Source organism: Filicampus tigris, chromosome 20 (assembly GCF_054856515.1).
Source record: "Filicampus tigris isolate MCC_2025a chromosome 20, RoL_Ftig_1.0, whole genome shotgun sequence".
NCBI lineage: Eukaryota > Metazoa > Chordata > Actinopteri > Syngnathiformes > Syngnathidae > Filicampus > Filicampus tigris.
Genome location: NC_141236.1, coordinates 14,649,717 through 14,671,497, shown reverse-complemented (window position 1 = coordinate 14,671,497; position 21,781 = coordinate 14,649,717). Strand labels below are relative to the sequence as shown.

General features: G+C 48.5%; 3 protein-coding genes across 11 annotated transcripts in view; 1 reads left to right on the top strand and 2 right to left on the bottom strand.

Moving 5' to 3' along the window:
- Window positions 1-685: 685 nt before the first annotated feature.
- On the bottom strand, window positions 686-10,462 carry rfx6 (regulatory factor X, 6). Of its 7 annotated transcripts, none has more exons than XM_086019401.1 (21): window positions 10,160-10,462; window positions 8,315-8,708; window positions 7,365-7,527; window positions 7,164-7,287; window positions 6,405-6,466; window positions 6,232-6,309; window positions 6,097-6,124; window positions 5,709-5,816; window positions 5,557-5,634; window positions 5,337-5,450; window positions 5,081-5,130; window positions 4,643-4,802; window positions 4,306-4,450; window positions 4,079-4,188; window positions 3,661-3,778; window positions 3,182-3,304; window positions 2,890-3,108; window positions 2,273-2,534; window positions 1,613-1,968; window positions 1,248-1,445; window positions 686-988 (listed from the first exon to the last, which is right to left on the bottom strand). In XM_086019401.1, the coding sequence occupies exons 2-21, from the start codon at window positions 8,481-8,483 to the stop codon at window positions 852-854; spliced, it is 2,802 nt and encodes a 933-aa protein (XP_085875527.1). In that variant the 5' UTR covers window positions 8,484-8,708; window positions 10,160-10,462; the 3' UTR covers window positions 686-851. The 7 variants fall into 7 exon arrangements, with proteins under 7 accessions (XP_085875527.1, XP_085875530.1, XP_085875529.1 ...); XM_086019404.1 differs by having other exon boundaries at window positions 8,315-8,371; window positions 10,160-10,461; XM_086019403.1 differs by having other exon boundaries at window positions 8,315-8,578; window positions 10,160-10,210.
- tdrd15 (tudor domain containing 15) lies at window positions 10,309-17,813 on the top strand. Of its 3 annotated transcripts, none has more exons than XM_086019398.1 (5): window positions 10,309-10,423; window positions 10,904-10,973; window positions 11,898-17,003; window positions 17,083-17,210; window positions 17,412-17,813. In XM_086019398.1, the coding sequence occupies exons 2-5, from the start codon at window positions 10,942-10,944 to the stop codon at window positions 17,423-17,425; spliced, it is 5,280 nt and encodes a 1,759-aa protein (XP_085875524.1). In that variant the 5' UTR covers window positions 10,309-10,423; window positions 10,904-10,941; the 3' UTR covers window positions 17,426-17,813. The 3 variants fall into 3 exon arrangements, with proteins under 3 accessions (XP_085875524.1, XP_085875522.1, XP_085875523.1); XM_086019396.1 differs by having other exon boundaries at window positions 10,309-10,515; XM_086019397.1 differs by lacking the exon at window positions 10,309-10,423 and adding an exon at window positions 10,530-10,802.
- An 8-nt stretch (window positions 17,814-17,821) lies between these two features.
- afdna (afadin, adherens junction formation factor a) overlaps window positions 17,822-21,781 on the bottom strand; it is a 44,145-nt gene continuing 40,185 nt past the window's right edge. The window contains 2 exon segments of the mRNA XM_086019394.1: window positions 17,822-18,872; window positions 19,034-19,118. Of these exon segments, the coding sequence (XP_085875520.1) occupies window positions 18,689-18,872; window positions 19,034-19,118 (269 nt within the window). The 3' untranslated portion in view covers window positions 17,822-18,688.

The following is a 21,781-nucleotide window of genomic DNA, read 5'->3' as shown; positions in this document are numbered from 1 at the left end:
ATGCCTTGTACTAAGCTAACCAATATTTTTGATGTTTTATGATGAAATGTATTTTATAATTATTTACCTATTTATTCAATGTTTAATACTTTAAATTCTAAATTTATTCAATGTTTAATACTTCTAATTCTAAAGTATTTTTATTTCAAACCTAAAGTGTACATTCAAGTCTAGCATGAATTAATATTTTACTCAGACGTTTTAGCACGTGACAATTATTTTATATTTGTTTAGGAGATTTTGGTTACCTGATTTGAGGGGTTAATATTCAACATGGCGTTTTTTTCATTGAACATTTTTAATTTAAGGATCAATCGCTCTTATTTTATGTCATTGTTCATTCATGTTCATTCATGTCTTTATATTGATTATTCATGATTATTTGTTGCACTTTTTTTTAAATTCATGACAATGATGTATTTCATTTGAATATTTGGGTTACCCAATTTGGCCACGTGAGGGAAAAAGTCTCAATCGATTTTTTTGTTATTTATATTATTGCTCTTTCATTTACAGAAATACTGTGGCGGGTTACATACCTATTTAAAAAAATTGACGAGATGAAATAATAGCCAATAGACACTTTTGCTGAGTGTCATTATATCTAATTTCATATCTCTTCATTGAAGCGTGAAATACAACTAAAAACTGACTACCAGACAGGAAATGACCGGTGATTCATAGATATTTTGACCTTTATTGCGGAAAGTGCAGCAGGAAAAAAAAGGTCATCTTTTTGCAGCTGCTGCAGGCGGTAATGGAAAAACGACCGCCAGGTCTCCGTAACTAAGCCGTCGTCTGCGGGTGGGGTCGGCCTACCTGGAAAGGGGCACCGCTGGGTCTCGCCTGAGTCACGGTGCCCCCGGGGCGCCCATGAAGACCGTGTCGATGGGGGGCAGCGAAGAGACCGGGTCCTGCCGCTGCGACAACGAAGCGTCCTGGGAGGGGTATGGCGACGAGGACACGGCGTACATGCAGGGCGCCGAGCCTAGCCGGACGACACGTGAGAAGGGTGACGGGACGCACCGCTTGTTCGCCTTGTCATGCGCAGCCAACATTGGCCGCGTTGCTCACTCAAGGCACCCCACGTTTCCACCCCTCAGCCCAGTTACAGCTGAGACTCCCGTATAGAAAAAGTGCGCTTTCATAACATAGCCAGCAGGACATGATGGAACATTTTCTCTTCTTTTCTCTGTACGTAATTGGCGCTAAGAGGCGGCAGCAAGGCGAGGCGTTTGGCAGCTCACCCGCCGCAGTGTGGCCGTCGCTGAAGAAGGTTCCGCTCTTCCTGCCGGGCCGGTCGAGGATGTTGAGCGGGTCGTGGACGTCCGAGTATGGCGAGCGAAGCAGGAGGAGGGGGCTGACGCTGCTGATGACCGACACGTGCTGCTCCACCGCCGGCGCCATCCGCTGGCCCTCCATGTAGCTGCCGTTGCCATAATAATCTGTAGCGGGAGCCCAAGACAAAATGTCACATTACATCATGGATTCATGTGAGAGTTTTGATTTTATTGGATTTTTTATTTATTTTTTTTTTTACTTAGGAAGGCGGGAGGCCGGTCAGCATGCCTGCTTTTGGGAGCTGCGTTTGTTCCAGTGTCGCTACGCTTACCATTTTGTCCCGCAGCGGAATACGTTTGCCCGTGACCACCGCTGCCGCCATTGCCGCTCGAGTGGTTGAGTCCGAAACCGAATCCCTCGGCGGCATCCAGGATGTGAGCGGCCGTCTGAACGTCCAGACCGGGATCGCTCGGGATGGCGTCCGAGCCGTAGTCGGAAGCCGGGCGGGCGGAAGACGCGTAAGGGCTCAGCGAGCACGCGGGCCCCATGGAGGAGAAGTGATGGGCGTCCCCGTAGAAGACGTCTTTGGCGGGCGGCTGCTGGTCATCAAAGGCGGCGTAACGACACAACTGGTAGGACAAGGAGGACGTCGAGATGCAAGACGAGAATGTGCTCTCCGCCTCCGGCCTCAACATACGAAAAATAAAATTTGACCAGATTCAAGTAGGGGAAAAAAATCCTCACATTATATCATCAATATTTTTTTCATACTCTTCTCAGTGGTACGTCAATATCGCCCTTATTGATCTATTACAGTACAGAATGTACTTAAGATAATCGTATTGCTGTCAAGTGATTAATTGCACTGTTTTCAACAACTGAAATAATTTCACTTCATCTCCAAAGTTAATGCTTAAACTTTGACAGCACTAAAAATAAGTACACTAATTGACCTGATGGGGGCGCAGTACAAAAGCGAGTCGAAGCTGACCTGAGTCCAGGCTGGCAGGCGGATGCGGGCGGAGGCAAATACGACGAGCAGGGGTACAAAGTCTCCGGGAAGGAGGCGCAAGGATTGGGCTGGTTTACGGAACCCAACGTGGAGAGGTAGGACGACGATGAGGAAGAGGACGAAGAGGAGCAGGAAGACGTCGGGGCTCGGGGCCCCTGGTTGATGACCGAGCCCCTGTGCGCCAGCGCCGCCGGAGAGATAGGGGGCGTCATGACCGAAGCGCAAAAGTCTGTGGGGCCGCCTGGAAAACACACAGGATATTGTGGAAATTTCATTCAACACGGCCCACGTTTGGAATGTTAACACACACCAAAATAGGAGGGGTCCTACTGGCAATATTCAACATTCATACTGAAACATTTCTGTGAAATACCCTGCATGACAAAATCATGCATTGGTGGCAAAAGTTGTACTATCGCGAGATTAAAATAGGAATTCTCTTTAGAATAGAGTCCTCATTCTATGGAGAAAAAATGAACTTTGTAGTAGTATTGGAATGTTTGGGGGCGGTACTAAACCATAAGACTTTGGGACTAAAGTTTACGAGAAATGAATATCCTTAAAAACCTGCAAGCACTTTTTTTTAAGAAATATACCTGCACCAGTAAAGCGGACCGACTCTGTCACCGGCAAGACGTCGGCAGCGCCCGTCTCCAGCCCTCGCCGGCGATCGGCCGTCAGAGAGACAGAGGCGTCCTGTCCCAAGGACTCGCTCTTCACCGATTGGTCGACGACAACGGCCGCCCCGCCGACTTTGTTGCGATTGGCTAGGAAGCAGGAACTGGGACATGCCAAAAAGGCCGCTTTACTGGCTCCTGAGAGAATGAAAAAGTTGCTGGCTTACGGAGAAGCAAGATGGCGATGCCAATGTGCGCTAACGCCAGCTACCTTCTTTTTTCATGTGTTTGTCCAGAAGGTTCTGCAGGTCGCGCTCCTTGTCGTTGTTGAACTGGGTTTCCAGCGCCAGCAGGATATACTCGTCCAGAAGCATCCGGATCAGATGGAAGGAACCTGAACACCATCCACATACGTTACGTACTCAACTGCAGATGGGGAAGACATGCACTTGCTGGAAGTGTCTATTTTGGGCAAGAAAGCGAAACTACGATACTGCAGAGAAACATCAGGAAGCTCCTGTTGTGTCCAGTCAGACGCACGCGTGTGCGCGCTTATTCACACACAGCGTATTTAAACAGCCAGCACACGACCCCGAGATAAGACTGTTTAATGATTACTATTTATGGCTGCAGTGTGTAAAGAAGAGCACCGGCACAAAATGGAGCCCCGGACTGATTGATGGGAGTGCTAATAGTGCGATGGTGACGACGAAGCTGGCGGCGGCGGCGGCGGCGGCGGCGGCGGCTCACCAAAGCTGCCGGCGTTGTTGAGCGTCAGGTTGTGCATCACGCGGGCGCCGAAGAAGCTCCAGCGCAGCAGGAAGTCCTGAGCTCGCCTCTTCACCGAGCGACCGCTCTGCTTGCCCGGCTGAATAAACGTCAAAACACAAACACAAAAAGCTCACTGCACCTGTTTGCCGCTTACTAAATGCTGCGTTACGAGTAGGAGGGGGCAAAATGACATGAAGCTCTCTCTCACGCACAATGCATATGAACTCACAAAAAAAACCTCTCACATGCTCACTTTTGAAGGATGGGGCCAGGCTGCAAAGAGCCAAAATCTGCGTCTAATTGACGGCCCTTCTAAATGCATTCGAAAACAACAACTCTGCGCATCGTGCGGGGCTGCGAGTTTGCGGGGGTGGCCTGTTCAGCACTGGAAATGGACCTTAATGACTTTGTGCTCCACCACGGTGTCCAGCCACTCCACGAAGGACTCGACGGTGGCGTTCTTCCTCAGAAGCTCCTTCAGCTCCTGGAAGACGGCGATGGCCTCGTCTGCGGGCAACACACACGTCTTTCTTCAGCGCCAAGGACAAAGTCCGGCCGTGCGAACCTACGCCAAGACCGAGAGATCCTCAGCTGGGGGAGGTCATCAGTCGCGCGGCCACTCACAGTCGGAGTAGGCGTCGCGCAGTTGCTCGGCGTTGGCGTTGATGCTCAGCAGCGAGTGCAGGCTGATGCTGTTCAGGTCCACGTTGTCCATGTCCGACACCATGTTGCTCACCACGCTTTGGTCAAACAGCGCCGGACGGGCGATCTGCCCAGGTGACGCCGCCGGCAAAAACACACACAGTCGTCGACATGGTTAATTACGCAGGAGCCTCATCAAGCGCGCTCTTGGGCCATTGTCTGATGCGCTAACGTATGGCAGCCACAGGCCATTCGGCTCAGTGCGGCCGGCGTCCCCGCACGTGCGCGCGCCTGCGACTGTGCATGGATGTCACGTTACCTGCGCCAGGTGCAAGAAGGACGTCTGCCGCTTGAGGGAGGACACGAAGCGGCGCGCGATGGGCAGCTTCTTGGCCGCAAGGCATTGTGGGAGGTTGTCCAGGGAGGAGGCCAGCCACAGTTCCCAGTGCTTGGCAAAGCTGCGGATGTCCGCTAGCAAGCTGACAAAGGTCAACCACGCCAGCCATCATTCACAAGTCACGACACCCTCACTTTATTAAGATCGCCCTTTCATCACAGCCAAAGGAAAACACGCCTCTTAGGTTAATTCAAGACTCGAAACTCAATCCCTTATTTTGATATCAAGGCAGAAATTGTTGTTTGAGATGGTCTACCTCATCAAATGTCTAGCCCAGCACTAAAGTGATGACATCATTAGTCTCAAAGAGATGCCAATTACATATAACAACAATAAAATTCTATAGAAGAGGAAGCAAACCTTTCGGGCATCTCTTGCATTGTGGCGGGAATGAGGACATCAGTCAAAACCTGAGCACATTAAAAAAAAACAGTTCATATCTATTAATCAAGCTAGCTATACGTTGATATTGATATTTTTCAATGAAATAGCAGAGAGGTGAGTTTAAGATGAGTTGAAAGTTAAGTGATATTTTTGAGGCTAGCATAACAATTCGAAACGTATGGAAAATGTGCTCCAATTACTGAGTGGCGTTTAGTTGGTGTTGGCAGCTTACCTTATACAAAATGGAGTCGCACACGCACAAGGTGTCCACCAGCAGCGGGTTGTCCAGCAGCGGCAGCAGGTGGTCGGGCATGCCCTGCCAGAAGTGCAACAGGAAGTTCTGGATCTGGAAGAGCGTCACAAGAAGGCCCGTGAGCAAGCGCCGCAGCGCCGCAGCGCCGCAGCGCCGCGCTCGGTGGGCCGCGCGGGCCGAGCTGAGCTGAGGGCGTCACCTCCTCAAAGTTGACGTTGATGGCGTTGTCCAGGATGCACTGACAGTGTGTCTTGTACATCATGATCAGCGTGTCCACCTATCAGGATTAGTGTCACGAGCATCATGACAAAGACCATGTTTCATCGAGCGTAACCCAACCCCCCAATGAACCTTTTCCCTGGAGATGTTTGCCTGCAGAATAAGGTGCTGCGCACAGGGGAATTCCGGGAGCAGCGTTCCCGTTTTGGAGCTGAGCGAGTATTTCCTGGTAAAGCCTCCCTGCACACAACATCCATATCAGCATCAATCACTGGCTCGCTTACATTCATAAAAATGTTTCAAAAATGTGTCTGTACAGGACTTATAGTGATGTGCTTCCACTTGATCAGAAGAGTCAGGAAATATCCGTTACTTTATAGTAAGAGTCACACGGTGTGAGCCGCACTGACAACAAGTGACGATGTTTAAGCTTATGCACCATCGTTTATCAAAACAACTTTGATGAAACTTCACTTTCGTGCTGTATTGTAAGGGTGGGCGCGTAGACGACTGGCGCTACCTCATTCTTCATCTTGCTTCCAGAAAATCTGCCAACGGAAAAGGAAAATCAGCAAAGCACAAATTCTCAAAGTTGATGTTCAATATTGAGTTTCACATCAAATGTGACAGTTGTGGTCATTGAACACTCAAGTACCTGGTCAAACCTTTCCCAGAGTAGACCGAGTGATAGTAAGCGCTGCTCTCTTTGATGCCGATGCCATAGTAATGATACCTGTCATGCAACACCAGCAACAATTACTTAAAAAAAAAAAACAGTTTCAGAAAAATGATGATGGAGGAATATGAAGGTTTAAAAGTGGTGATTACTTGGAATGTCCCCTGGTTCCCAGTCTCCTTGTGGTGAGGAGAGGGAACTTCTGTCGGATGGTCTGATTTGAGCAAACAAAAATCACTTGATGACATGCATTGCTCAAATATGAAGCAGCGTAGTCAAAAGGTTGGGAATCTGAGTTTTTATCATGCACGGGTTATTTCATTTAATTTTTTTTTAAGATTGAATGACCTCTGAGAATATTAATCTGTAGAGAAGTAAATAAAGGTTTCACCGTCGCTGTGCATCGGAAAGCTCATTTGATCAGATATGGCTAATTTCATAATGTTGCGCAAATCAATACCAATGGCCACTCGTCACGTGGTCTGTTATTTTGTTTTAACTAATTATTAACCAATCTATTGTGTGCATCCTGGTAACATTTTACGTATTTGATCTGCAAACTGCAAAATTCACTCAAATGTAGCGGTTTGAAAAAATAATCATAATAAATTAAAATCAGCCCCCAAAACCATTCTAATTGACAGACGTAAAAGGACGCACAAAATAAGTCTCAAGGACCCAAGCCCAAAATTGAACAGGAAATCGGCCATTTTGGTTGAAGAGGCCATTTCGCACTCAGTGGCGCCCACTGGAAAGTTATCGCAAAAGACGCAGAAAAAAAGTCCCCACAGCCAAAATGAAATCTAGGAAGTCGGCCATTTGGGTTTTTGGCAGTCATTGTGGGGCAAAATCCGTGGTCGGAATTTGTACATTCTGGAAGGTTGAAAAAAGAAGAAAAAAGGTACCCCTACTTTTCCAAAAGTGGCAGCACAGGCGGGATCCAGTTTGACTTTCCTGCAGAAGTCCAGGTAGTGAGCGTAGAGGATGCAGCGCGGGAGACACACACCCTCGCACACAATGTAGTTCTCCTCCAGCCTGGAGGGTGGCAGCACAACAATCATCGCCATCGCGCTCATCGTTGCGAAATAACAGCACCTTGGTGCACTGCTCACCACTGCAGAGTGAGCTGCGTCTGCTTCTTCTTGTCCTTGCTCATCTTGTTGATGCTTTTCTTGGGGCAGGCCAGACTTGCCTTGGCACTCACTTCCTCGTTCTGGTCCTGGTCCACATCCTGGTCTTCCTCTGAGGACGCCATTTCGTTGCTGTCCTCCGCCTCTGAGGAAATCGCACAACGAGGACTCATGCATGTATGGAATACGAACATGCCCGTAGCCGATCACTAGCCTGTGTTTTCACTTAACATAAAGAGCTGACGTCTCAAATCTTATATCAGCTTCTCAGTATGGCAGAATTATTAGTTGTTCTTTGCACAGGATAAAGAATTTATGCCTGTGAGCATTGTTTTATCTCTCTGCATGCATTGCTGCAGTTTGTGTTCAGATATTCATTGCTTAAAGGGTAACACCACCACCACATAGATTCTAATCGTTAGCCCTCGTGCCTATGATGTTTCCCATTGGTTGTTGCAAATACACAAGGTGCAATGCTCTTGGCAGTAAGCCTGAGCTGAAAATGGCAATAAACATCTTGAAGCCTCTTTTTTGAACAGCATTTAGGAATCATATCTGCCAAATTCATGCTTGTTGTGACTCAGATTTTTTTTTTTTTTTTTTTTTTTACCCCAAATTTGATGCAATTTGAAACACCTTCAAAAACCCAGCACAAGTTCTAGACACATTCGCAACACCAAAATTGGAAAAGACACTATGATATTTTTGCAATTTGGGCCCTTTATTTGTTTTCAGCAACACCTGCTGGCTGATCGGCGTCATTTTTTTTTTTTTTTTTTAAAGTAAATCCAATATCAGAGGCGATGATACAAAGTTCAACTCCACTTCCAAGCAAAATAGGAGAGAACACACTTACAAGCAACAACACATTCTTATTGATTTGAAAATCAAAGTCATGTTTTTAATCATATTTATTGTTTTTGTTTTTTTACCTGATTTGATGGCAGAATCATCATCCTGGTGAAAGCGTCCATGGAAGGCTGCGTCCACTTGAGAGCCGCACAACGTTTTGTTGAAAGCGTGAAGAGGTAAAAGCCTGTCAGCAGCCGAACTCTCACGGCTGCGTTTCATTGCCATAGTCACACCATGCACGGGGGACATTTGTAGTTTTGTCAAAAAAGAAGTAAAAGAATACGAAGCTGCTCCTCATTGGGTCCTTAAGAAGGCCTGAAGTGGAGCAGAAGCAGCTGGTGCATCTTTGTCGGGAGGAAGAGGAGGAAGAAGGCCGCGCGAAGGAGGTGCCGCGCCACGCCGCGCCGCGCCGTGCCGTGAGAAGATGAGCGAGCAGGCCCAGTGCATGCGAGCATCATATTTACAGAACAGCTTCTTAATCATTGACAGGGAGGAGGGGGAAAAAAAAGACTCATCCATCTGTCCATCCAGCACCATCAGCACCCCCACACTACCTGCACCTGCAGTCAGTTGCTTTCACATGCAGACTAACATTTACCCCCCAAAAAAGAATACTCCGATACACACCTTAAATGATTAATTCTATGCGATTTTACAATAATCTAGGCACTTCCCTGATTTGAAATTTGGTCTTAAAATATCTGTAATGTGAAAATACACTTCTTGTACATTTCAAACACCCCAGAGAATAACGTTGTTAACAATCCTGTTAAATTTGAATGGTTACAAAAAAAATTGCCATGTATATAAAGTGACCTCAGATGCTGTGAGCGACAGGTGTGTCCGCTAAACTCATTGGCAATCAACCGTCAATCAAATATCACTTCTATGACCTATAAAAACAGATGTCACTTTGTCTCGCACCTTTGGTCGACACGTTGGGACCGTGTGAATAGATCAGATTAAAGCCACCGGCAGCTGGATTATATCCTAACGGGTCATCGCAGGGATTCCCCACACCGTGACAACAAGGCACTCTAAGTGACAAGGCCCGGTCCATATGCTGCTTGTTACTTCTAATTCTGAATCCATCCATCCATCCATTATCTGTACCGCTTCTCCTCACAAGGGTCGCGGGGCGTGCTGGAGCCTATCCCAGCTGTCTTTGGGCAGTAGGCGGGGGACACCCTGAACTGGTTGCCAGCCAATCGCAGGGCACACAGAGACAAACATCCGCACTCACAATCACACCTAGGGGCAATTTAGAGTATCCAATCAACTTACCATGCATGTTTTTGGAATGTGGGAGGAAACCGGAGTGCCCGGAGAAAACCCACGCAGGCACGGGGAGAACATGCAAACTCCACACAGGGAGGCCGGAGCCGGGATCGAACCCACGACCTCTGAACTGTGAGGCGGACGTGCTAATAATTCTGAATCCTAAAAAGACAAATCAACAAATCAAAGCTCCAGAAAGAAGTAACACAGTTGACGTCTTGAATCTTAGATAAGACCCCTTGACAAGCAGAAAGAGATCATTTTCTTTCTGCTTAAAAAACGTATATGCATTACATGTCATTTGCAGGGAAATTCAATTTACACTCAGCTAAATAAGATAAATATTCAGAGGGCAAAACTGCAGAATATGGAGGGGAAGTACTTTTGTGACGTATAATGAGAATACACAGTTGAGTCCAATCGAGTATCATCCAATAAAGCAGTACTGTATGTCTATCCATCTCGATTTGGTAATAATCACAATTTGCAAAAATGCAGGTTTACTTCCGCTTTAGAGATCACAGTTATCACTCACAAATGTGGATGTTTCGCCCCTACAAACAAAAACTATTGAGATTAGAACGATTCATAATGACAGCTTGTGTTCGTGCCAATCAAATATCGCAATATTTTAGGATCCAATTTACCTGATTAGATCTGAACGTGATCTTTTCCTTCTGTCATGGAGGCCAATTTGTCGAAGCCCGGGAACTCGGAGCAAGCCGGTAACGAATCAACACACGGACGTCTGATTGGTCAACGTCACAACTCCCAACATCCGCCGGCCAATCGGGTGGCGATTTCCACGTACGCCATCACGTCGTATTCTGCCCGTTGTCGTCGTCGGCTTAGCCTCAGCAAGCTAGCCAGTAGCCTCAAGTCAATCTTTGTTCGCGATGGCCACTTGAAAGGTCGGAAAACGGACACATTTTCAAGTGGCACACATTACACGCTCAAGGAGAATTTCTCGCAAAAAAAAAAAAAAAAAAAGCACCAGGTGGAGGTACGCTTATTTCATGTTAGCTTAACTTGGAGTTAGCACTGAGGCTAACCAGAGTTGCTGCAGTATTTCGCAACCATTGAGAAAAGTCCACCTTAATGAATAGCGTCAAGGGTTATTTTGTTCAGATGTTAGGAATTTTTAATTTCACTCTACGTAACACTATTAAATCTTTCCCCCCCACCACCCTCAAAGAATGGTGACTGAATGAAATTCAAAGTAGACATGTACAGCACACGGAAGTCAATGAATGTGTACAATGAGGTGCTGATTGTTTGGCCTTGGCAGAGGTATGCTCTCTGCTCAGTGGCATGCTCATAAATTAATGTTGGTTTGAAGCACATATTTTTGTGAGTGAAAATGTTTTCTTTTTTTTTTTTTTTTTAAATAGGTTTTCTTTGGGAGAAGAGCGTCCCCGAATCAGCAGCCATGCAGCCATTGTTGAACGTGCAACATCACAGGTAAAAAAAACCCAAAACAAACAAATATGTGCCTTAACTAAAACGTGTTTTACAGAGATATTTACTTTGTTTATCCCATAAGAATATGAAGTGGTTTTCTTATAAATACTCCAAATAATTTACAGTGGTGCCTTGAGATACAAGGTTAATTTGTTCGTGACCACACTCATATTGCAAGTCATCTTTTCCTATTGAAGTGAATGAAAATGTCATTAATCCGTAACTGCCTTCCTTAAAAAAAAAGAAAAAAAAATGTGTATTTGATGAGGAAAAATACCATTCCATAATGTAGTACTTTTAATATTGTATTGTTACAAACACATGCGTAAATGACATAATTAAAAAGAATTAAAGAAGCTCAACCCTTTTTGCCCTACTGCAGTTGAATGGCCATTGTGCCGGTCCTTCCGGCGTACCCGCTTAGCCGCCGGGGGCCAGTGCAAGGCAGACGGACAGACTGTTCATTTTGATTTATAGGTGTTCAAATTAAACGATTCATCGACAACTATTGTAATTGTCAAGTAATCATTCAGAGCCATAGTTGAACTTAAAATTGTCCAAATCCTCTGATTTCAGCCACTCAACAGTCATTATTCTCTGATTTCTGTCATCCCTCAAGAAAGCAGACCGATTCTCTTTGACTAAACCAGTGAAGCACACTAATACCAGTTTGCTTTGTCACCAATAACTAGCAGAAATGTAGGTATGTTTTCCTTCAACTGCTTACCATATGTTGAACATTGAATAGGTTTTTAGCATGTTTGGACATCCTCGTCTCACTGCGGCATATTAAATTGAACAATTGATTGACGGGTACAAAATAATATGGAAAAGGATTGCGACGGAAGCCTTGGGGCAAGTGTTTTAGTCACGTGTACACATGAAAGGGTAAGAGTGGATTAAAATCGAATCGTTTATGTCCAGGTCTCAGGATTCAGGTCCATCAGGGCCGCGTGCCCTCGTGGCGGTGGACCTCAAATTAACCCACTTGGACTGGAACCCCGAGGCTACCCTGATCCACTTCCAGGGACAGTACCTAACCATAGACGAGCTGGTCTACAACGTCCTTCAGCGGGAAATCCAGAACACGGCCAAGACCAGAGCTGAGGTGGACGTCGGCGGGCTTTGCTTGGTCGAAGACGTGAGCACGGCCCGCTGGTACAGAGGAAGGGTTCAGAGGCGCAAAGACGGCGTGTCGGACGTGTTCCTCATCGACCACGGCAGCGTCTTAAGTGTGGACGCGGACCGCATATCTTTGTGCGCCGACGATGTGTTCCGACGGCCTCCAAAGATGATCTGCGGCTTCCTTGCTAATGTGCTGGCGATTGGCAGCTCCTGCCACTCTTCGGGCGTGGCGGACTTCCTCTCCACCCTGATCGGGAAGAACATCACAGGCTACATTCAAGGCATCCTACCTCATAGCGTTCTCCTGCTGGATACTCCTGACGTCAGCGACGCGCTGGTCAGGCAGGGCTTCGGAAAGCATATGGACAGGGACACGTTCCTCCTGTTGGCGGAGTTGCTCACGGGGGTGCCGCTCGAGCAAAACTTTGATCCCATTCCCGACCCGCTTGTCGGCGAGCAGAGCGGACGTGTGTACCGCCGCGAGTCGTGTGGACTGAAGGTCTATGAGGAACTGCTGCCTATTTGCGGGCCCAGAATGAGCCGCGGCACCCGCGCTCAAGTCCGGGTGACGGCCGCTGTCCACTCGGGCCTCTTTTACTGCCGGATGGCGAGGAAGGAGTCTGACCTTTGGGCCATGTCCAAGAAGCTGGCTGCACGCAAAGATCACCGACAAAAGGCGCAAGAGAATGTGGGTCTTCTCTGCTCGGCGAAAGGCAAAAGTGGCAAATGGTGCAGAGGCTTTGTGCAGTTCCTCCTGATGAACTCACGAGTGCAAGTCCTGTTTGTGGATTTTGGATTCTGCGAATCGGTCAAAATTGAGGACGTCCACAGCCTGCCGCCCGATTTGTACTCGGCACCCATCATGGCCTTCCCGTGCTCGCTCTCTTCCGTCAAGGCTCACGATGAGGAGCTTGCGAGTCAGCAGTTGAGTTTCCTCAAGGCCGGCTTGCTCGGGGGTGTCTTGGACGTGCAAATCGATGGTTTTGATGAAGAGCGGTGCCTCTATTTGATTACGCCGGTTGGTGCTTTGGATGAATGTACAACGGAAGAAGTTGCAAGACGGCTACCGCCTCAAATAAAAGAGCGGCCCCGTTCCACTACAGCAGATGCGTGCCCCCAGCATGCCACCCTGTTTTGCCAAACCGTCGTCGGCCAAGAGCTGGTCAAAACCCTGAAAGAGGAGGAGCTGCGGGCGCACTCGGAGTTTGAGGGCTTCCTTGAATACGCCCGGAATCCAAACAACTTTTGGATCCGCACCACAAAACGAAACGGCGAGTTCCAGGAAATGATGGACAAAATGGCGCGCCACTTTGCCGGCGCGAAGCTCGAAGATGACGTTTTGCTCGACCCCGAGCCCGGAACGCGGTGCTGCGCACTGTACGAGGCGGACATGCACTTCTACAGGGCAGTGGTCATAAGCAAGCTGGAGCGCGGCGCCCAAGTTCTCTTCATTGACTTTGGCAACGTGGAAAAAGTTCCCCGCGCTCTGATCAAGAAGATTCCCGAGACGTTTGCCGGCATTCCTGCGTTTGCCCTCTGCTGCACTCTGGTCAACGTGATGCCTTTGGACGAGGCGTGGACCCGTTTCAACTCGGACTTCTTCAGAGCCGCACTGTCCGACAAGGCGCTGCTCGTCCGCATCGTCCGGATCACGCGACACAAGTGCGTCATCGACTTGCACGAGTCGGGGAGCGACCGCCCTTGCAGCCTCGGCGAGCTCATGGTGTCTTCCAAGCAAGCCGAATACTGGAAAATCATTCCGGTCCAACCTGCGGAGCACAACCGGAAAGCCGCGGCGACAAACAAAGGGATTCGGCAATCGCGCGCCGATGGAAATGAAGCGCGCGACGAAGAAGGGGAAAAATGTGGAAAAAAGTCCTCTGTTCCTGCAAGTTTCAAGACCTTGGATATCCAACCGAGTTGTGAGTTCACAGTGCAGTGCTCCTGCATCAACTCCCCGTCAGATTTTTGGTGCCAGCCGCACGATAAAGTTGCAGAGTCGGAGGATATGATGGGCAAAATTCAGCAGTATTATTCGTCGCATACGGTTGGCCTCCCGACCGCCGAGTCGTGTTGTGTTGCAAAGTCCCCTCAGGACGGGAGATGGCACAGGGCCTCCGTCCAAGCGAGACACAAAGGCCACACCGAGGTGCTGTTGGCGGACTACGGCGTCAGCGTCCAGGTTGAGGCCAGCCGACTACAGAGGGTAATGCCAGAATACGTTGAGCTCGAAGGCCAAGCGTTTCGATGCAGCCTTGGCAACCGGGCTCAATCGGTTGGAAGCGCTGAGGCGATTTGTGGCCACATGAGAAGGTTTATCGCTGAGAGCGGCGGCCACCTCCGGTGTACAATCGTGTCACAATCGAATGACGAAAAGCAAGCGTTGAATATTGTGGAGCTCCACAACACCCGCACTCAGCAGAGCCTCCCCAAGCAGCTGGCGGAGCAAACTCTGCCCAGAGAGAAGCGGGGCGATCCCGAGGAGTTCAAATACTCCTCCTTTGACTTGATGCCTAATGACGAGGAACAAATCTATGTTACTCATGTCAGCGGCCAGTGCGACATCTACTGTCAACTCCACCGCAACGCCAAAGCCATCAAGGACCTTCAAGCGAACATCTCAGAGGAAATCGAGAAAAGAAAGCCAGCCAAGGCGGAAGATGCTCCAGTCAAACTGTGTCTGGCCAAATACTTGGACGGAAATTGGTATAGGGCCCGGGTTCATAGCTCTCCGTCTGCGCTGCATCTCAGCGCCTTCTTTGTGGACTACGGAAATCGAGGTATTGCCGAGAAAACGCAGCTCGTGTCCATTCCCAGAGAGTGTGACGGTTTGTTATCCGCACCCATTCAAGCGTTGAAGTTCAATTTGCCCTGTATTTCCGGGAAGGAGCTCTCCCCGGAGCTCAAGGAGCGGCTGGACGGCGCAGTCCTCAACAAGCGGCTGCGGGCCATTATCCTTGGAAAGCGCCAAGACGGTTCATTCGATGTCCAGCTCTTCGATGGCCACCTGAACATCGACGAGAAGGTCGGCGAGCTCGTGGGCAGACTCTGGCGGAGGCCCGAGTCCCCTGTGAGCTTTCCCCGCGTGAGGAAAAAACACAAAAGGTCAACGGCGTTTGCCAGGAGTAACAATTTCGCCCAGGGGCGCTCGTCTTACTCCGCCACAGCCGAGCAACACAGAGGCGCTCGTGCCCGGGCGAGGCCACGCCCCGAGGAGGAACACGTTACGTGCTTTGGTCAGCACGGGCAATGTCCATCTCCCCAAAATGAAAGCCCGGCGAGAAGGACAAACTCCGAAACCTATACTTTGACAGCTGGTGCAGAACGGCAAGTCTCCCGAGTCACGCCGCGGGTCCAAAAGACAAAAGTGCTTGCGCAAGCTTGCGAGGACCCGCCACTCCCGCGTTTGCCAGACCGCAAGGAGAAGGAAGGTTGCCGTTTGATTTGTTTTGTTTCCCACGTCGACTCGGTCGGTCGCTTTTTCCTGCAGCTCTCAGAAGATGAAGCGGCCATCTTAAAAATGGTTGACGGAATCAACTCGATGAGCGAGCATTCCTTGAGGGCCGCCGTCTCGGCGCGACTCCGCCAACTCGTCCTGGCGCGGTACGACGAGGACGGCGCTCTCTACCGGGCGGTCGTCAGGGCCCGCGAGGGCCAGTCCAGACTCGCGGTGGACTTCCTGGACTACGGAAACTCTGCGGTCCTTGACAAGGACAAGATCTACGCATTGCCTCGGGAGTACCTTTGCCTGCCAGCGTTTGGCATCCGGTGTTGCCTTGTGGACTCCAGCCTTTACGACGACGTCGACGCTTTCGCTGGCGCCGTCACGGGGAAACCACTCATGGTTCACTTTGTCGGAAAACGGGAAACTTACTGGCAAGTAGAGATGGAGATACTCGACGGCGACGACGACGACGACGACACACCTGATGGACAAATGTTGGAACCCCCGGCGGGGGCGGCTGCTCCTGCATGTTCTGAAGCGGATGACAAGGTGACGACCTGGGATCAGACTGACATGAAAGTCACAGAAAACAAACAGGGAACATTGGAGGCCAGCCTTAAGGATACAAACCTGACCGCGACCTCGTTTGCAACCCTCGGACGGAAGAGGCCCATTCAAATCAGGCCCAAAAGGAAGAGGATTTCAAAGAAAACGTCAGCGTTTGCCGCCAAGAAGAAGAGGGACTGCGCAGATGCGCCATTTGGCTTCCTCACTCAGTTGCTGCAGCAACACCAGCGACCGTTTGTGCCGCCGCGCCAACGCCAAAGCGAGCAACTTCCCCCAGACTCGAGTCCCCGTCAGAGGCTCGTCTTGGCCCCCATCTCGCTCCATCACGAGTACTCGGGATTTGCTGCGTCGGTGACGTCTCCCTCGGAGTTCTGCCTGCTTCTGAAGGACTCGCTGCCCCTCATGAACAAAGTGGCCATCATGTTGGAGGACCTCTCTGGGGCCGAGTTACCCCTTCTTCCCGAGGGTTCCCTCACATCCGGAACAAGCTGCTTGTTCAGATCAGAGCTCAACAAGTGGTGCCGTGCTCAACTTGTACATGTGGACTCATCCGGTGGGGTCCTGAACCTTGTTGACTACGGCCTCTGTGAACATTTTGCTCATCGGGATTGCATCAACTTGAGGATAATCCCGGAGCATCTGCTCCAAATTCCCCAAATGCTGTATCCCTGCGTCCTGAGGGGGGTGAGGCCCGCCGCAGACCACGGCCGCTGGAGTGAGGAGGCCACCATCTACTTGCGCAAGCTTTTCAACTGCAACCTCAAGGTGGTCTTTGGAGAGGTTCTGCCCAACGCGCGCTGGGCCGCGGACGTTCTGGCGGACGGCGTGCACGTCGCCGGAAAGCTGGTGGCCGCCGGACACGGCCGCTATACGGACGCCATACTGGGCCTCAGGTAAAGCGCCGCTCCCGTCGTCCCAAGCGCTTCCCCCTCCCTACGCGTCACAAAGTCTGACTTTTTGGGACACCTTCAGGTTCCAGGAGCATAGTCGACATCGACCACTTGCCAACGCGGAGGCGGAACGCTGGCCGGAACCCGAAACGGCCCATCGGGAGTCATCCGAAGGTTCTGGTGAAGCCCGGGAGAAGCCAACGACACAATGTGAGAAAATAACTCCAAACTGAAAATGTCCCGTTTGTAGTGTTAGTCTCTTTATCAGCACCTACCGAAGGTTTCCATGTACGGAAGCATTTATTCGCTCGCTTTCTAGTTCATTGTTAAACTGCGAGGCCTAACGTCAAAAAGTACATTTGTGAACATTTTTTGACTGCCGGTTTTGACTTTGTCTCTTGTCCGGCTTAGGTGTTCTGCTGTGACAACAACACAAGATGGACTTGAGGCCGGACAACAAAGCTTAAGCTGTGCAAATGTTCGGTGAATTGCGTTCACTCGTTCTTGCGACATCTTGGCCGAGGATTAGTCCACATACAGTTATTTCAATTTAAAAGTGGCGTTTGCTACTGATATTTGCATTTCAAATGTTAATAGTTGGACTGTTTGACATTCCTTCCCTATGTGATTTCAGCAGTGAAACTGTGTGTTTGTATGAAAGCATTCATTACCCCGAGGGGGAAATTAAAGTTTTACAGCAATTGGGGAAAAAAAGGGAATACAATATTGCTTATAAATGTAAAAACAAAAAAAGTCAGAAAAGGTACTGGAGGTGAAGTGTCTGGTCTTTCTAATAAAAGACAACACCTGGCAGGCTGTGGTTGTTGGAAAATCGGTATTTATTAATAATGATTTACAAAACAAGGCTAAACATGAAAACCTTTTAGTGATTCAGTTCATCCGCCAAACCCAAACCAGGAGGAGCAAGTGAGGTGCAAACATCGGATGTGAAACCACTTTTGCCATGAAAACACTGAAAATGGCGTTCTTTTGTCTGTGTGTGTATGCTGCACTAAAGGGCAAAAGAGTTGTCTTTTTTTTTTTTTTTTTCCTCAATGAACGTCTGTCAAATTAATGTCACGCAGCAGCTCAAAAAAAAAAAAAAGAAAAAAAGACGACAGATTTAGTTAAAATAAAGTTAGCGATAAGGTGACAAACATTTCAAAGACTTTTTGTTGGTCCTTTGTCATCTTAGTGTTGTTGTTTTTGGGCTTGTACAGTAGTCCGAGTGGCAATTATTTACAGTAAAGTTGTGCACGTGGAGATCAACAATTTCCGTAAAATATTCCCCCCCCCCCCCCAAAAAAAAAGAGAACAACACAAACGTGGTGCTGTCTGCCTTCGATATGGAATGAAGTAACAGTGTTGTTTTAAAAAAGTCAAATAAAACGTCTGTTGGTCAAAGGGCATAAAAGCTAACCACTTAAAATCTCTGTAAGCTATTAAAAAAAAAATTAAAATGAGCATAAACTTTGTGTTTCTTCCCCACCCTCCCTCCAGCACCAATTTACCAACAAAAAATAGAATATGCTGATAGAATTACAATGTTTTTACAGTGCTTCTCCTTACAAGTGTGGTGGGGAAGGGCAGAAAGTGGTCAAAAGTCACTGCAAGCATCCACAGCTCCAACAATTTCAATTCCAAAAAAAAAATAAAAGGAAAAAAGGGGTGCAAGGTGTGGTGCGGTCTCACTGCTTGGTGTTGAGCTCATTCTCCAGCTCCATGAGCTTGCGTGACGCCTTCACCTTGTTGGACACCTCCTTGCCCTGAGAGAACAGACGCTGACGCTCCTTGAACGTCAAACTCTCGGGGGGGGCGCCGCCATCGCCGCCGCCGCCGCCGCCGCCGCTCGGGATGTTCTCCTGCTCCTGACTGCACATCACAACGAAAATCCATTTAAGGAAGTTGTGAACTGCCGAGGACGTTTATATATCGGTTTTTCAACGGCCCGGCGTGCAAGAGGCTCTCGCCCGGCTTGTCTGTGAAATTCAGGTTCGTATCAAATTGTACACCTGGAGGAGGAGGCAACTCACCTCTTGGCCCATTTATCCCTCAGGTCCTTGTAGAACTCTCCGGATCCTACAACTCCTGCCGAGTTTCCAGTGTACGAGTTGAATCCTGTCGGCGACACGAGCGCGTCAGATGCGTTTCACACGTGCGACTGCGACGTCACGCCGACCCGCGGAGAAGCTGCCGGAGGATGCTGGCCTGCAAACGCGGCTTCGGGCTTCTTGGAAGCAGCCGGCCGGCACTTTCTCTCCGGGTCGGCGTGCGTGCCAAACGCTTCGAGATTGCTGAGAAGACAGAGCAGCCCGTGCGCAAGGAAGGAAGGGGGAAGTCAACAAAGTTCTAGAGCAAGGAAACAAAGTTGGAGAGCAGCAAACGTCCACCAAGGGTTAGAGAGCAAAGAAGCGGGCCGGTCCCACGTCCAGGTCACCTTCAACGCGCGCTGACATTTTGTCACGAGGAGAATTTGCAAAAAGTTGCTTTTCTAGTTGATTCCCTCCAAGGAAGAGGCGCAGTTGCAAAGGAAGGCAGTCCACAACTGCTATCACAATAACAAACTTTGTGTGCTCGCTCTTTAGATTATTTACAAAAAAAATCCATTCAATATGAATTGAATAAATCCAAAATGTTAATTCTGTATAATTAAGAAAAGCGAATTATTTCAAACTTATTTTCTATTTTTTTTTTTTTAATGAATATATGACTGGTTCAATTGAATTTCTATTTTCGGGATTTTTTGTACAATACAAAATATTTTTAAAATGTTAAATCTCCTTTGATAAAATGCTCAGTTCAATAAATTTCTGAGGCAATTGGTAAATTAAAATAGATTTGTAATCGATTGAAAATATATCGATCAACAACTTAATAAAACGGTTACTTTATTCACAATGAATTGAAGACTCATTTTTTCAAATAATGAATAGGAAGAAAAAAGAAAAAAAAAACTTGTTTTATTGTTTAATAGAAATCAATTAAATGAAGATAAGGCATAACACAACGGCTCAATTTGACCCGGACTTGGAGGCTAACAAGCTTGGACTTTGAGCCACATGCTGCTTCACCAAGCCATGAACAGTAAGACGAGCAGCCTGCTCGCTCATTCCAAATAAGTGAAGAGGCGAGCAGCTTTCCACAAAAGTCAATTTGAAATTCCACAATCATTATGATGCTCGCAAGGTGGCGGAAGACGTGAAAAAGAAGAACGTGGCAGTGGCGGCGGCGGTGAGTAGCAGCAGCAGCAGCAGCAGCAGCAGCAGCAGCAGCAGCAGCCGCAGCCGCTAGAAGCCGCGTGCGCTCGGGCTCAAAAAAGCAAAAGACGCCAAGGCCGCTGAGCGCATGGCTGGTGGCCAGCGTGTGCCCACATGCAGCACGCGGGCGGGCGGGCGGGCGGTGGAGTTAGTGGCCGGGCAATCTCCGCGGGCGCAACTACAAGCAAAGTCGCTGTCCAAAAGCAGCTGGCACGCCGCCAGGCGGCCTTCTCTTTGTCTGCAACCACAAAAGAGCCAAACTTCAATCTCGTCAATCAGTCCCACGAGTGAAACGTGTTGAAAAAGAAACAAAAATGGGGGCGGTTTTTAACTAGTTAAGCGATGGGTGCATGTTTTTAACCATGCGAGATGTCATGAAGGCTTAAAAATTTTTTTTTAAAAAAGCCTTAATACAAGTGGACCTCAAATGTGAAAACTGCCGATGCTTGAAAAAGAATACAAATATGAAGTTGTAATGGGGAAAAAAAAAAGGCGGGGCTTGAATTTGTTCCACTCTCGACTTGATTTAAAGAGCACTTGAAAACAACCATTGTGTAATATTGTACTTTAGCAAAACGTATTGGTATAATAACATCGAGCGTCTCTCCAATAAAAGAGGATTCGATAGGATTGACTGTTCAAATGTTGCCTTTTAAAGGCCACCAGGAGGCGCTGCGGCCCGAAAGTAATCACCGGCGGGCGGCGGCAAAGCAGACAAAGAGAAGCCGCGGGCGAGCGCAGGAAGGGGCGTGGCCCCAAGCGGCCGGCGGGAGCGACAACACCAACAGTACTACGATTGGGTGATTGCTCGGGATGGCGGTCAAGCTACAGCGGAAGGTGGAATTATCCCTCGCTATTTCTTTTCGCTGGCTGATCGTGGCTTGGGGAGCGTTCGATAGTTCTCGGGAGGAGGAGGAGGAAAAACCCCAAAATATGAAAGAGGAAAATCAACCCACACCAAAAGAAACCCTCTGATTGGCTAGTGGAGAGGGAGGGAAATGGCAACACAAGCCCGCTACACACACACAAAAAGCTCATCTGGACGACTTGGCAAGCGCGTGTTTGTCCAGCAAAAAACAAAAAATTTTCCCGCTAACTTGGCTCCTGTCCCCACTTTGACGTGCATTTCTTTTGAGACCCGATCCACCTCAAATTTCCCGATTTCCCGCCCAGCGGTGTTTTTTCTTTTGCCCTGCATATTCCTGTGCTTTTTCTTTTTTTGTTATTTGCCGATCCCCCGCATTTGGAGAGGAAGGCCCTCTCCCCAGTGGAAGTGAACACGAGCTGGCCTTTTAGCGGCTAAGATACGGTAAAAAAAAGGGCATTTCGGTCATCGTTGTGGCTGTATTTAGGGTGTGAACTCTAAATGTAGGCCAGAAAAAAAGTTCAAATGAATTGTGCATGCATTCAATAAATATTCCAAGTAAATAATGCTTGGAAAATGTTTTGAAAGATTTAGTGCAAATGTATGAAAACGTTGAAATTCAAATGGATTGTGCCGTGGCAGTGATTCTTTTGCGCCCC

Bases quoted from the DNA above. Each gene is read 5' to 3' on its own strand.
- rfx6 (XM_086019399.1), bottom strand. From the start codon at position 9,330: ATGGATGGATTCAGAATTAGAAGTAACAAGCAGCATATGGACCGGGCC. The intron at 6,125-6,231 runs GTACTTGAGTGT...TTCCGTTGGCAG, and splicing joins TCTGGGAAAGGTTTGACCAG to ATTTTCTGGAAGCAAGATGA. The intron at 4,803-5,080 runs GTTTGCTTCCTC...GACCTTTGTCAG, and splicing joins ATGCAAGAGATGCCCGAAAG to CTTGCTAGCGGACATCCGCA.
- tdrd15 (XM_086019398.1), top strand. From the start codon at position 10,942: ATGCAGCCATTGTTGAACGTGCAACATCACAG. The intron at 10,974-11,897 runs GTAAAAAAAACC...GTTTATGTCCAG, and splicing joins TTGAACGTGCAACATCACAG to GTCTCAGGATTCAGGTCCAT. The intron at 17,004-17,082 runs GTAAAGCGCCGC...GGACACCTTCAG, and splicing joins GACGCCATACTGGGCCTCAG to GTTCCAGGAGCATAGTCGAC.